The 15,615-nt window shown below is 38.8% G+C and overlaps 1 protein-coding gene across 2 annotated transcripts; it reads right to left on the bottom strand.

Annotated features, from left to right (window-relative positions):
* Positions 1–3,112: 3,112 nt before the first annotated feature.
* On the bottom strand, positions 3,113–10,991 carry LOC131304091 (uncharacterized). Of its 2 annotated transcripts, none has more exons than XM_058331194.1 (3): positions 10,434–10,991; positions 7,226–7,355; positions 3,113–3,651 (listed from the first exon to the last, which is right to left on the bottom strand). In XM_058331194.1, exons 1-3 carry the CDS (start codon positions 10,803–10,805, stop codon positions 3,545–3,547), a joined length of 609 nt encoding a protein of 202 aa, XP_058187177.1. In that variant the 5' UTR covers positions 10,806–10,991; the 3' UTR covers positions 3,113–3,544. The 2 variants fall into 2 exon arrangements, with proteins under 2 accessions (XP_058187177.1, XP_058187176.1); XM_058331193.1 differs by lacking the exon at positions 3,113–3,651 and adding an exon at positions 3,775–4,311.
* Positions 10,992–15,615: the final 4,624 nt, after the last annotated feature.

Below are 15,615 nucleotides of genomic sequence, written 5' to 3'. Positions count from 1 at the left end.
TTGGGGCAAAAGCCATTCCATACATAAGGTCTCTGGAGATCAAGAAGCTGGTCCAGATCTCCATGTGGTCATCAAAGTCGTCCCCCGGGTTTGACGCACCTCTTTTTCACCACCAAGGCACGGTGTCTCTCACAAAAGGCATCCAATTTTTTCCCATACTCACAAGTTCGTGATAGAAAAACTTAAAGTAGACACTGAAAGCATGTCTAGGGCCACGAGTATCAACATAGTGAAGTCCGTAGCAGGTGTTTTCTGAGTTCTTGTTCATGGGCGGGGCGAGTTTGGGAAAATAGGACCATAACCACAGGGTGATGATCCACAATGGACCGGGAGCAAAAATAAACTTGTTACTTATTAACTCTTTCATTCCACGATAAAGATGTGCCAAGACTAGAGGGCCTAGTGCCAGTTTCTGCCCTGAAGCTAGGGCACAGGCCAGATCAATGAAGTCCTTGGTAACCCTATTGGCCGAGACACAAAACACAAATTTGTTCAACCAGTAAAGAAGTAAAGCGACGTGTTCACTATCTTCAACAGGACCCTTTTGGGCATAATGATTGATGAAAGGGGAGAACAACAAGGGCTCCTTGTACTCAAAGTAGGGGGGTTTTTGGGACAGAAAGTAGTTGTCCTCAACTCCGTGAGGATGGAGGCTTGTTAGAAAAGCAATGTCCTGAAGCGTAGGACTCATAAGCCCTACCTTGAAGTGAAAGGAATTGGTGGTTACTGACCAAAATTGAGAAGCAGCAAGAAACAGGTTCTTGTCCATGTCGATCAAGGATCTACTGAGCAGAATAGCGTCTCTAATTCCAATCTGCCTCCATAGATCTCCCTTAGCTTCCATCACTCGATCAAGCCACTCCACGTATTTGGCATCAGGTCTGTGCTAGAGTCGGTTGGGAATATCTGTAGAAAAGCGAGTCCAATCGAGACATGGAGACTCGAATGGTAGGGTTTCCTCTGCCAGAGGATACATTGGGGCAAGTTGGGAAGGAAATCCTAGTTGGAAGGCTGGGCCAAGACCGACTCGATCAGCATTAGCAATTACCAAAGTGTCGTTAGTGATCGCTATGTGTTCGTCGGCCAAGATCTTGCGGATCTGTACGGCAAGGTTGTTAGGGTTTGGAGGCGGTGTGTGAGCTTTATGGGTAGCCATTCTTGTAAAGAGTCAGAGGCGAAATCAGAGGCTATGGAAAACTAGGGTTTTTCTGGATTTCTCTCGAGCGAACAGGAAGAAGATAGAGAAGATGTAGAGAGAGAATGAAAAGAAAGAATGGAGCTTTGTGGATGGCGGCACAATTGATGCTGTTGTTTTTTCCTTTCTATCTCTATCTCTTTGATCGAGATTGAAGAAGCAACTCAAGGGTTGGACTCTTGATTGACGCAAAGAGTCCTGACGGTTTGAAAAGCTGCATGGCAGCCAATGCACGGCCTGGGGTGATGGCACGTGTCCCTCAGGCCTAAAATGGTGATAGTTGTTGCTGTCAACAGGACTCCTTAGGGGGTTGTTTATCTCGGAAACTGTTGAGATTCAAAATGGAGAATTCAAACCCAATTAAGAGACGTGCTTTGGAACTTAAAAAGTTGTTAGGCCTAAATATGGCCTGATTATCTTTTTTAGTGTAAACATTTGAACTTTTGAAAAATTCTTAGGCTAAATAAGCCTGATTATTTTTCAAATCTAGCGATAAGAACTCGTTTGGTTATGCCAAAAACCGTACTTTGTCTTAGTTTACAAGCCTAGATCTTGAACAAGATCAAGGCTTGGGGGGGTATTGTTTACACCCGTTTTTGGCACCCAGTCCTGGGCAGATATTGGAAGGCCATTTAATTATCTTTTAATTAAATTGGGCCAAACATAAAGATGTATTGGGTTAAAATTAATGGGCCAAGACAATATTTATTGGGCCCGATTAATTTTAATTTAATTCGGCCATGGGCTTAGTGTTTCTGGGCCTATTTGCAAGAAAGAATTAGTTGGCCCATGACCCATGGAAGTTAATTAGGTGTTTTTGTGGGTTAAACATATAAATAGGCCATTTAATTTAATTAAATGGGCCATTACCCAAGAGTCCCATAAAAAGTGGAAGGTGGGTAAATGCTTAGTGTCTTGCAAATAGTCGCTCATGTTGATCCACGGAAGAAAAGGAAACAAGTTGGTGAGAATACTTGCCACATGGCCATTTGACTTGGTCAAATGGCCCACTACTCTTTGATACCCACGAAAAGAGGAAAGAGGGTGGCCCATTATTCTTGTTTAACTTCCAGTAACTTCTCATGGTAAAAGAAAACATGTGGATTTCTCTTTTAAACCTCCAATAACCACCCATGATCCCACTAAATATGTTAGTGGGTAGTTATTTCGGACACTTGGCAAGATCTGGAAGCTACTCGGGACACATGTCAGCTCGTGGCGAAGGCGGGATACTCGGCCCAGATCTGGACCAGTGCACTATTTGCCCATGACCTTTTGTAACTTCCAAATAACTACCCATGATCGTATGAAGAGAAAGTTACAAAGGACACATGGCGTCACGAGGAGAAGCCAACAAATCCGTTTGCATGCAAAATCGAAGACCCTTGGCCTATAAATACTAGGATTCAAGAAGAAAAAATGGTTCCCACACCAATCAAGCTCAACGCTTAAAACCAAAGTCTTCCCAGCGAAACAACTATCTCTATTTTCTCACCCTCACTCAATTACTTCACCAAGTAATTCGGGTTTCTATCTCTTTTGTATCCCAACTTTATTATTACGAAACATAATAAAGTTATTCATATCTCCCTTCATCCCCTACTTTATTATTACGATATAGTAAAGTAATTCTACGCTGTTACTTTCTTTCCTACACGGTTAGAAAATTATTAAGTCCTCGCACGAAGAGGCAAAACCACGAACCTTCACTGCAATCCAACCCTTAGGTTGCAGCACTATCGCCACCTCAGATCTAGAAGTCAGAAAAAGGGACGCTCAGCCCTTTACGTTAGACGCGACAAGTCTTGGCACGCCCGCTCAGTCCTTGAGCCACCTCGCACGCGAACAGGGGTGATTCGCTAAATTAATGTCCAAAAAGAGGAGAAGAAATTCCTTTCTTTTCTTTTCTTTTTTTCATTTTTGTTATTAACAATACGTACTACGTAGTGTTCTTTCTGGATTCCTGATAAGCAACGCTCTCAGCAAACATTTGGATGTATTGACGTACATTTGACAACATCTTAATCACCCTTTGGGGGAAAACTAGGCTCCAATTGGACTTGTGTATTTTCCGCAGAAAAACCCAGTAACTTGCAATACATGCAGAGATCAGTTTTTCGCCGTTAGCGATATGATAGGACCCCATACAGTCCAGCGAAATCTTCACACACGAAGGTCCACTTTCATAAACTGAGACTTTATTCAGGAAAAAAGATCATCTAATATCATTATTCACATTTTTTCATCAAGTTCAATTTTACAAACGGACTGCCTATCTCTTTTATCAAAAATTGAGACGAAATCATGTGCCTACAGTTGTTGGATTGATCTAGAATTCAATGAATGTTTCTACAACAGTAACCTAAAAAAGGAAAAACTTAAATCATCAAGAACGCCCCTAAAGGTAAGCGTGCTTGGCTGAATCAGATGATCAAATCCATAATCCAACTGTAGAGCTGAGTGGCAGGGACGACAAGAAGATTATTAGTGGAAAAAACAATCCAACTCGAACCTGTAAACAGCCCTAATGAAAAAGAGCAAATTAGAAAGAGCACAAGCTGCCAGCGTCCAGATCCGATGAGGAACATCAATTGTAGTTTTCAGCTTACTAGATGTAATAGAAAGAACACCAGACGACCAACATTTCATCTCATCAGTACCATTCTCTAAAATTGTTCAATAGCATTTCACAATTAACAACTTAAAAAGTTTCCGTTCAGTCCTCTCTACATGTTTATTCTCAGCATAGTGATGTAGCCGCCAACACGATCAAAAATCCAACTCTGCACCTAATTGCATTCAGCGAGTATCAAAAGCACAAAGCCACTGAAGCGAATTCTTCTAATCTGGGCTATTGAAAAGCAGCAAAGTCCCCTCATTAACCTGGTTTTAGCTACAGGGCAGTTCAGACTAGTCCAAATTTGTTGCCGCAACCTTGCATATGGGAATGCTCTCATTTTTACTAAGAAGCTTCAAAGAAGAATGAACCTTGATATCCTGCATGAACACTTTATCTCCAATGTCTAGGTTACTTAAATCCACCTCAATTTTGGAGGGAATGTGCTCAGCTGGGCATAAATATTTCAGAGTGGTCCTTATCCTGTTCAAGTGACCTCCTATTTTCCAGTAAAAAGAAATACATAAATTCAGTATACAAAAACTGAAAACTACTTTCTTTTTTTTTATCCGCAAAAACGCCCAAGGGGCAAACTGAAAACTACTTGATATCAATAAAACTAGTCCAATTCCTCGTGTGTTTACAGCCCAGCCATTGCATTCTTTTGATTTATAACTTTTCAAGCACTTTACTACATATCCCATATCCCATATGCCAAAGTGCAATATAATACCATGAATAATAGGCAAACCATAAAAGTTACATCAACAATGAGAACAGGACCAAGTACAATAACAGAGAGGAGGAGGGAGGATGTATGGAAGGACTAGACTAAGAAACATCTGCTGTTCTGGAAAACCATGAAAAAATTAATCGATTGAAAGACATAAGGAAAGATATCATTTCTGTTAGGCATCCCGACAGACACAGGTACTTTCAATTTGGCAGACCAAGGCCACGCAAAACTTCTATTTTGACTTTAGCCCCTTTTGTCTCACATTTCTCTCCATCCTCCTTACTCTTAAGTCGCAATCAATCGCCGTATCAGCTAATTCCCTCTCCTCTCTGATTGCCTCTGATATCGTCTTCTTTCTCTTATAAATAAGCAATCTGATGCAGGATGATCAAGATAAACAAAAATTAAGACAAAAGAACCTTAGGAATCCACAATCACTCCTAACGCTCTTTTATCTTCTCCTTTTAATCTTTTTGATCGTCCTGCATCAGAATCTAGTCTAAATTTGTTGTGAATCCCTCTGCTAGGTATCATCTCCAGTGAGGTAGCAGTTCTAATTGCTGTGGTTGTGGTCTTGACAGTTTGCTGTGTTTTGATTCCCTAAGAGTGGTGGACAAAGTCTTGATACTCATTCTTTTTTCACAACTATATCATCTAAACCCATCATTAGCATAACCATTATGACAAGACATACAACAGCAATTGAAACACTTATCCTCGGACACTGAACATTGAAAATGGATTTTTTTTTTTTCTGACCATGATAAAGGTGTAGTGAGAAGAGGCAAATTCTCGTGAACACATGATCAATTTTGCTTTTCTGAGATTGACTAGGGTGGGGGTGGTTATTTAATGAACACTATAGGAATACCAAATATGTTACTTATTTCATTCTGCAGTTTTTTGAAGCCAATTTGTATACCAATTAAGTTTCTTGGTTTCACTTTCCTATTGAAATCTGAGGAAATCTTCACTTCTTAATTCCCTTTTTTTTTTTTGGTTTCCCTATTAGCCCCTCCAAGGCAAGCCACTTGGTATCACTAGTACCTTCAACCACCCACAAGCCACATATCTAGTAAGTCAAAGCGTTGCGAGTAGACATTGGACAAAAGGCCTCTTAGTCAAGGGCTGGTCTCCATGGCAGTGACTGAGTTAAGACTACCATAACCGTTGGACTACCCTTGTGAGATAGACGAAATCTTGTTTCTAGTTTTGCAAAAGCACAAGAACCAGATACATAACCTAAGTACCACTTAGTAGCTTCAGTCAATGTTGTAGAATTTCCAGTTTCAACATAAAACATCACAAGAACCAGCTACATAACCTAAGTACCACTTAGTAGCTTCAGTCAATGTTGTAGAATTTCCAGTTTCAACATAAAACATCACAAGAACCAGCTATGAGAAGGTAAACACAAAGTTATACGGATGTCTTTAATACAGACTAACAAGATAGCTCATGTGTGATGTGTCTAGTCCAAAAAAATTGCAAACTAGAACAGGGAAATTGCATTTAGGCACACCCAAAGTTTTAAGAGCTAAAGGTAACAAATAACATACTGATGGACCAAAATTAGAGGTGAGAAAATGGATGTACATTTGTTAAGGCACAAACAAAATATAAGTCACACCGAGCAAACTTGGAATAAACAAAAATATGTCTGGCAAGTGCACATCCTTTTACGTATCAGGACAAAAAAGGAACCACTGGTCTGGTTGACATGAACACCAGAAATTACCAAAAACTAGTGACATGTCCGAATCTAGACCAAGACTTTGTGAAGGAACTGATTACTTAGAACAGGAAACTAAGGTACCAGGAAAAATGCAATTTGTTAAAATCATTCTTTCTGGATAAAACTGCTGTAACATGTGTTTAACTCTAAACCATAGCTTCTTTGAAGATAGTTGTGGCTAATTTGTCTTACACTTAATGGAACATATCTTTTTTCAACCTGGGGTTTTCAGAACCACCCCCTCTCCCACAGAATGGTTCCCAATAGGTTTTTTCTTCACTTAGTAATCTCATCTCTATCTCTCTCCACTTATTACCCCAAAAACCCCTCAAAACCTTTACCAAACAAGAACAACTCCTATGCCTTTGTTTGGTTTAAGCTTTGAGGGAGGTTTTTGGGATAATGAGTGGAGAGAGATAGATAGAGAAATAAGGGTAATAATGGGAGAGAATTTATTGGGGACCATGCTGAGAGCCCAAGCAACAAAGACTATATGTTTCTGAGAAAAGTTTAAAGAGATATTTGAAAGGTGAAATTTTCATCCTATTTGAGACTAAAATCACAGATAATTGCAAACCACCGGTTCTCTCGGCTTCCTAATTTTTTCAAATAATTCATCCTGGTTCAATGGTGGCCCTAATGGCTGTTGTTTGACCAGACAGGAGTATCGGATTTGGTGTTTCGTTAAATTTATATGGCTAGAATCAGACTTATATTGTGTACATAATCTTACGGATGTGCAACACACAATGCCATGGAAAGCGTCGTATTAATCCCCTCACTATCAATCCAACGAAACTAAATATACTATATACCCCTCAATATTAGTCCCGTCAAACAAATGGGCCCCTCAGGGAAACAAAGCATATACGTTTAACTTGCTTTCATCATTATAAACCCCAATATGATGAAAAATAGAGAGTTAAAAACGAAATTAGCAACCTTTCTGGAGGCCAGGACAAGCCTCTTCTCCATTGAAAACAACTGGCACATCGACCTTCAACTCTGTTCCCTCGTCAGCCCAAACAAAAACCAAGTTCAAGATTTTTCCAGTCTCTTGCTCCCTGTGGATCTACACAACCATTCCCAGATGTGAAAAATCAAACTCCAACAGTAAATTCAGCATCATAAGAAACAAGCTGTACTTATCCACAAAGGGATAAAAATATTTTCCCATTTTTCCTGAAAACAATATACAAATCACATGAAATCTGACATCTCAATATACATTCACACGTCTATCCATGCATACACAAATCACACAATTGAGGTCTTTTCAAACAAAAATCTGACAACCACACTATTATGCGCAATCACATTCATGTAGAGACCCACCCACACTACACTCCCAGTGTGTGGGGTCTCACATGAATGTGTACTATGATTGTGTAAGTGTAGTGCGGTTGTACAAGAGTTTCTCCAAATATCAAAGAATTTGAAGGTTTTAGTGCCTTTTACATGCTCTAGCAAATCCTCAAATGCTATCTCACCCTTCAAATATTACTTTTCACCCTTCAAATTTGGACGATGAGTGGCATGCCTCAAATGTACTAGTCCAAAAGTAGTACTTCAAACTCAATTTCTCTAAAATCCCTCAGATTTCATTCACACCTTAAAATCTATCTATTCTTATGTATAAAGGGAGAGCACCAGTTTAGTGTCTCCCCTTTTTTAAGCCCTGTCACACCTTTTGTTTTCCAAATATATCCTAAACAGTTGCACAACTCTTAACCCAACGCTCAAGTGTATATTCGTACACACCATAACACGATAACTGCCTCTACACACAGAACAGACCTAAATTAATTCTGTTTCGATCTCTGTTTCATAAATACACGTTTCAGCCATTCCCCACTGGTAATAATTGCTTTCATTACTTTATTTTCTCAAGGGAGATGCTATGGTATCCTCCCTCTTGTCTGGGAGATACCGTATCCCCACTACAACATAACCACTCAAAGGCATAACATTTTACCACTCAAAGGCATAACATTTTTAATATGTTTAAATTCACTTTTTTTACGGTGTCCCTCCATCATTACATTAACCACTCAAAGGCATAACATTAACCACTCGAAGGCATAATAAGTTACTATCCATAAGAGGAGGACATATTAGGTGTTCCCTTCTGCATTTTGATGTGTTTTCATTTTGTTATACTTTTTATCTAAAACTTGAATTTCATATTTGTGTTTGAGTTGGCATAAGATTACCATGGACTTCCTATGGATTGTGCATTGCTAATTATGGTTAATGTGCGGGTAATGCATTGCTTATTATGGTTCTCTTCCAGTCAGTTATTAGGCTCTTCTGAAAAAACACTAAAGACTAACGACTGCTTTTCGAACCTAAATTAAAAGTGAATAAATTATATCAACCGCTGGTGGGAAAACCCCACTTTTCCACCACTGCCCATTGTGGGCCCCACCGAGCGTTTATTGTTGTAATCTGAACCGTTCATTGATGTGGTCCATACGAAGAGGACACGGGTATTCGGTAATTTCATATGGTTGGAAGTTATGGCCTTTATGGATTGGAGGGGAAATTCATTAGCCACTAAACGGACCCAATAAAAGTCCATTAAAGGCTGTGACTTTTCATTTAGGGGGCTTTGACCACACATTCAATGTATTCAATCATCAGACAACACATTCATCCTATCCAGCTATCTAGGGAATGGGAACTGTCTTTGGTATTAAACGCATTCATCCTATTCAGCCATCTAGGGAATAGGAACAGTCTTTGGCATTCAACACATTACAAGCCTATAAATTGATGTACTTCAAGAGTTTGAGATATGAATGACTGAATGAATGAAAATTTACAAGAGCTTTTAAACTTCTATAACCGTGTGATGCAATCTCATTCTTTGGTGTGACTTAGGTATGATGCCTTTGGTAACATAGGTGTGATACTTAGATCTATCCTTCTCTCTCCTCCTTACAAATTACTATTTTCGTGCACCTTTCACAGCCCCAACACAACCCTTTCCTTTGTGTTTGAACACTGTTCTTCACTCATCTCCTGGTCTTATATGTATTTGATGGTAGCCACTTTTCAAGTCTAACTTTGAAAATATACAAGAACCAGCCAGCATGTCCAACATATCGTCAAGCCTTGGAATAGGGAACCGGTACTTGATTGTAATCTTATTCATAGCACGGCTGTCGATGCACATGCGCCAACTGCCATCTTTCTTTGGTGTGAGCAAAACAGGAACATCACAAGGGCTTAAACTCTCAAGAATAAACCTCTTGGAAAGAAGCTCATCTAGGGAATAGGAACAGTCTTTGGCATTAAACACATTAGGAGCCTATAAATTGATGTACACCAAGAGTTTGAGATATGAATGATTGAATGAATGAAAACTTACAAGAGCTTTTAAGCTTCTATGATTGTGTGATGCAATGTCATTCTTTCATGTGATGCTAAAGAGGCCTTAGGTGTGATGCCTAGATCTATCCTTCTCTAACCCTTTCTCTCCTCCATAAAAATTACTATTCACGTGCACTGATCACAACCCCAAAACAGCCCTTGCCTTTGTGTTTGAGTATCCTTAACCTAATTCCAAATCTGTCCTACATCAGCAGAGTGTATTGCCATGCAAAATATCAGCTTGATGATCAGACATCGATAGGTACACCAAAATTTGAATTTTGGTTTATAAAATGGACGGTCTGATTCTATCAATAATTTTAAAGAACCTTTCCATTTTACAAAACAAAATTCAGTTTTTGATACATCTATCGGTGCCCGTTCAAGCTTATTTTTTACATGGATACTCTACTATGTGGGGCGTACAAAATGAACGGTTCAGATCACCAATAAACACAAGAAGGCGGTGGTGGAAATGTTCCACAGCCGGTGGAAAGAATTGGAACTTGTGGAAAAGAAAGGAAAGGGAAGGAAAATTGAAAAAAATTCTCCCCCGTCGTTTGGTTTGGAGAGAAAGAAGGAAGAAATTAGCAAATTCAAATTCTACGAACAGTGAAATTTTCCTCTCATTTCCCTTCCATTTTCCTCCCACTTTCTTTTCCTTTCTTTTCTCTCATTTTTCCTAGTTCCAAACAGAGCATTAATCTCAAGATAAGAGAAAAATCTCACAATTAGAAATTTTCACAAGGACGCACAAAGGCGGGCGAATACTTGCCTTAATTGGGAGGACATTGCCCGATTCGAGGAGGGAGGAGGATCCGGACCCGGCGCGGATTTGGAGGGGGAAGGTGGTGGAGCAGAAGAAGGGGAGCTGGACGGAGTCTAGGATGGCCTGAATCTGCTTCTTCTCGGTGGTCAGGAGGTGTTTTCTGGATACCAGCCTGGAGGAGGAGGAGGAGCTAGGGTTTGATTGGAGGTAGCTTTGGGTGAAGACGACAGCTGGGATTCGGCCTTGGGCTCTGTCCCTTGCCGAGACTCTGTTTCCCTTCAACTCTCTCGGGATGGCCTGAATCGTGTGGTACGACCTCATCACCCTCGCCGCCCTCCTTAGGCCGTCGCCGGCGGCGATACGCCACCAACTCGACATTTCGACCTCTTTTGGAAATGTGTCTCTCTTTCTTTTTGGTGTCTCTTTGCTGTAGGGTTTTTGTCTGTTGAACAAAACAGAAAAAGAAAAGCTGCGGGTTTTTGTGCTTCTGTTTCGATGGTTTTTTGGGCCGGCTTAAGCTCCCCTTCCGAGTCGAGCTGAAAGAGTTAAACCGAGCCAAATTAAAACATGTTCGAGTTGTTTGAAATTAATCAAATTTTAACGACAAAAAAAAAAAAAAGGGCCTGAGGAGGGCGAGATAGCAGATATAATGAAAAAGAGAAAAAAATAACAAACCTCGACTCTCAATTTTCAACGTTTAAAAGAGAAAAATTACGATTGCATAACAACCATGACTCTCAATTTTCAACATTTAAAAGAGAAAAATTACAATTGCATAACAACCGAACAAAATTCGGTGAAAAACAAATGTGCAATCATAAAGAATGTACAATCACAAAGAAGGGAGATGATCAAGAGATACCCAAAGGTCCCAAACACTAGAGAATAATACTATTATTTGAATCTGAGTACATAGTGTTCTCCTTTTATAGACCACGAGAAAATTCATTTACATAAGATGACAAACACCATCTTCCTAGCACATTCCTACTTACATTATGACTCATCATTTCTTCTTGAAAAGTTACAAGCATAATATCCCCAGACAAGCTTCATATTACACATAGACAAACACTTCTAAGCTCTTCATATTACATATAGACAAACACTTCTAAATGAAATGATCTAGATTGGGTGACTGCTTTAGCTGCAATTGTCTATACTTGCCAAGATTAAGGAATTCTGATAATCGAATTTAGACTATTATAGAAATAAAACCTGTATAACTAATAAATTAACTAACTTAATAAAGAAATAATTTTTGTATAAAATTATAATTCAACTTATTAAAATTTTCAAATCATATGGGTTAAAAAAAATTATTGATAGATACTCGTCAGTTTAATTATTTAATAAAATTCAAAATGAAAATGTAAAATTTTATTCAAAAAATTAGAGGCAAAAATTAGGGTCGTTACAATAACTCTAGAACCTCACAACAGCAACAACCTCCTAGATGAAAACAAGCCGACATCGAGGATGGCCGGCAAATCTTCGCGGCCACAGTGGGCATAGGAAACAAGCAACAAACGAATCCCAGGAATCAAAGAATGAAACTCCATCAAAATCTACAAAAATATTATTAGGCACCAAATTGGGGAGAGTAGGGGTAGAAAAACCCGAACGGGGGGAGACCTAATCAGGAGAAAACACAGAAAGACCCTAAAATAGAACCCAAAAACTAAAAACACAAAACCTCACCCTAACCATCTACTACTACCGCCGCAGCAAGATCAAATTTTCAGCCGTTGCCACAAAAAAAAAAAAAAAAACCCACCGTCTGCTGCAACCCAGCACCATCTCCAGACCGTTCTACTCAGTACAGCTCGACATGCGCAAGATCTGCAGACTGGAACACAAGCGGGAGGGGATGAAAAATGCAGCCAACGAGGGCTTGCGACCATGGGACTTGCCGTTCAAGGACGCTGGACTTGCCGTTCACGACCATGAGATGGGCGAAGAAGACCTGAAGTTTATACCGCGATGGAAATAGTAGATGGGCTAGGAGAGAGAGAGAGAGAGAGAGAGAGAGAGAGAGAGAGAGAGAGAGAGAGAGAGAGAGGGAGGAGGAGGAGGAGGCGCTACCCCTCCCCCCGGAAAAACCCTATTCGGCAGATCCTTTCGAGAGAGATGGTGTAGTATTTTTATTTTTTCCTTTGAGAAATAAGTTATCCATAGATGTTGATTAGGAGGACTGAACCGTATGTATGTGTGCATATGTGTATATATACATATATGTATTGATATATACACGATTTAGATACACCAAATAAAACTAGCCCAAGCCATAGTCAATTAATTTTCTAATCTAATACTCTAAATTTGTATGATGAAACTATATTCCTATTATATCGAGTGCAATTTTGTTCACCCTCTTTTAAGGAGGGTGAACATTACCCTCCCTCTTATTGGTTGAAATGATGTAGGTTCCACTAATGCAATACATTTTTTGGTAAGCATGCCATCACTTTGTGTCACGACCCAAATCCGATGGGTAGAAATTCGTGACATGGCCAGTGATTTAAAAATCACCCTAGGCCTAGATATCACACAACAAAAAATATTATCATTATTCTTTTTATTCAAAACTCCCAGGACCGTAAATTAAAAATAAAATATTATATTCAGAGCTATCTAGCGTGCTCACCGATTACAACTTTAAAATTATATAATTGTGTCTCGCACACACAAACGCCACTCATTAACACATTATTTCCTTATTTAGCCACGACAACTAATATCTTTTACACGTAACGGATAAGCCTTCTTTAACCCTGAATTCCTGAAAAGGTTTTATGAAACACAAAACCAATTCAGTAAGTTATGATATACTAAGGTCACATAAAAAAAATATGGGATTAAGTTGGATAAAAATATAGCATAATAATCCATCAACTTCCAAAATCGTAAGAGAGAACGATCATATTTGAGTTGCGATCACCACAAGTGAGACAAAGAGAGATATATCTATCTATCATCATAATCATCATATTATCATTTTGACCATTATAGTTTCATCTCAACCAACATCTTGGGCGGTAATCCGGTAGCCCGGGGAGCGACCCTAGCAAAACAATGGAATTGATATCAATCCAATGGATAACCTGGCCGTATCCTTTCCACAATCCATAGGCGCCAATTCAAATATAGCTCATCAGAGCTCTTCACCCAGATGTTACACCAATATCCATTAAACTTCCTTTTAAGAAAATCAATCCCAAGTCTTTTTATAAAAATCTTTTTCTTTTCACAATTATACTTATATAATTTATTTTTATTCAACATAAGATTTAATAAAACAATCACAAACAAGTTTTAGAAAAATAATATGTAGCCATAGTATATTCGTAACTCACTTTTTTGCATCCGAAATTTACCGCAAAATCTAGCGAGGTATAATGTCCCTCTCATTTTAATTCTTTTGCCCTTCCTCCCCTATTTTCCTTTCTTTTCTCTCTCTCTCTCTCTCTCTCTCTCTCTCTCTCTCTCTCTCTCTCTCCTTCCTTCATTTCCTTTAGCTAAGTGCCGTGTGCGTGTAGGTGCGGTGCATGTGGTGTGGTGTGTCGAAGGGAAGGGAGGGGAAGCCTATTTATACTAATGGAAGAAGAATCTAGATCAAATCTAGAACTCAAATCAAATCTAGATCATATCTTATAATATCTAAACATAATCTTACATTATCTAATAATATCTAGAATTATCTAATAAAATCTAGAGAAAATCTTATATTATCTAATAAAATCTAAACATAATCTATATCAAATCTTAGGGAATCTAATACTCCCTCCTCCCATTTTATTGGCCCATGATTCCATTTTTTGCTGTCCCAAAATATTTGTCCATTTTAACTTTTTAATGGGTGTTAATGAGTTGATTTCCTATTTTGCCATTTCCTTCCAAGACACAATCAACATTTAAAATAAAGCATTCAAACTGCAAGTACACGTGGCAGGTACAAAATGAGTTATAGTACATATGGATTTCCCAAGACGTTCAAGAGCTTGCTTTTGAATTTCTTACCGCCAAATTTTAAAACATTCTAAATCAGGGGTATTTTAGGAAATTGAATTACTTGTAGCTTGTAATTAAGATGTTCCTTAAATGGTTGAGATTCCAAAAAAACCCAAATATTATGGGATGGAAGGAGTAAAATCCAAGTGTATCTATGTCACGCCCTCGATTTTTAACATAAATAATAATACCATTTTAAATACAAATCCTCGCAATAGTACATACGATATCCCAAATTACAATACAATTCCCGAATCTCACAAATCTGACAAACTGATACAGTATTCCAAACTAGAGAAAATAGTACAATGCAGTTCAATTTACGAAGAAAGACAAGTACTTTAGAAAATAACTTTAGCTTGTGATGTCTGCATGCACTCCATACTCTCCATGACTGTGCTCCTGTGGTGTACCTGAAAATGATAGGTTGAGCTACACTAGCCCAGTAGAGAAATCTATACTTAAGCTATGCGAAAATGCGAGAGAACATGCACCAAGAGTGAGTGAAGTTCAATAAGCGAACACAACAAAGCAAGGTTTACCAAAACAAACAAGCGGGCTACAACCATAGGGTTCTAGACGTCTTATAAATATTCCTAACTATTCACACATCAAACTTGCAACATTAATAAACTCGCATCTGTATACCTCAATCAATAATCAATCCTCAATCATCTCATCGTCTCTCGTATGATACCACAATCTTTCTCACTTCCACCTCATTCATCATCAAACCCCTTATTGGCTTTTAATCATTTTCCCAATAATCACACATTATTCAACATTTCATTATTTACAGTCTTCGCATGTATCGCTCGTAGTCCGGTCATATCACCAAGTAGTGATACCCGTTCATTTGGATGGTCCGGTCATATCACCGATTGGTCATGGTGATACCTGTTCATTTGCATTGTCCACAATATCAAACAATCATTCATTGTCCCATTTTTATTACAAACAAAGTACCATATCGTACATCGACAAATACACAAGTCCACGCCATACCTCTGGATATGTTCCCGCATCCCACACAACTTATTAACCACAAATAGTCTCTACTAAACCCAGTCTGCTAATTCCTACGCTTAAATTCCATAGAACGAATACTCAAGAAATTTAGAGAAACCAATGAGACGAATCGCGAGGATACAAAACGACAAGCCGAAAATGAAACAAT

Source organism: Rhododendron vialii, chromosome 10a, assembly GCF_030253575.1.
Source record: "Rhododendron vialii isolate Sample 1 chromosome 10a, ASM3025357v1".
NCBI classification, from domain to species: domain Eukaryota; kingdom Viridiplantae; phylum Streptophyta; class Magnoliopsida; order Ericales; family Ericaceae; genus Rhododendron; species Rhododendron vialii.
This window is presented reverse-complemented; position numbering and strand designations above follow the sequence as displayed.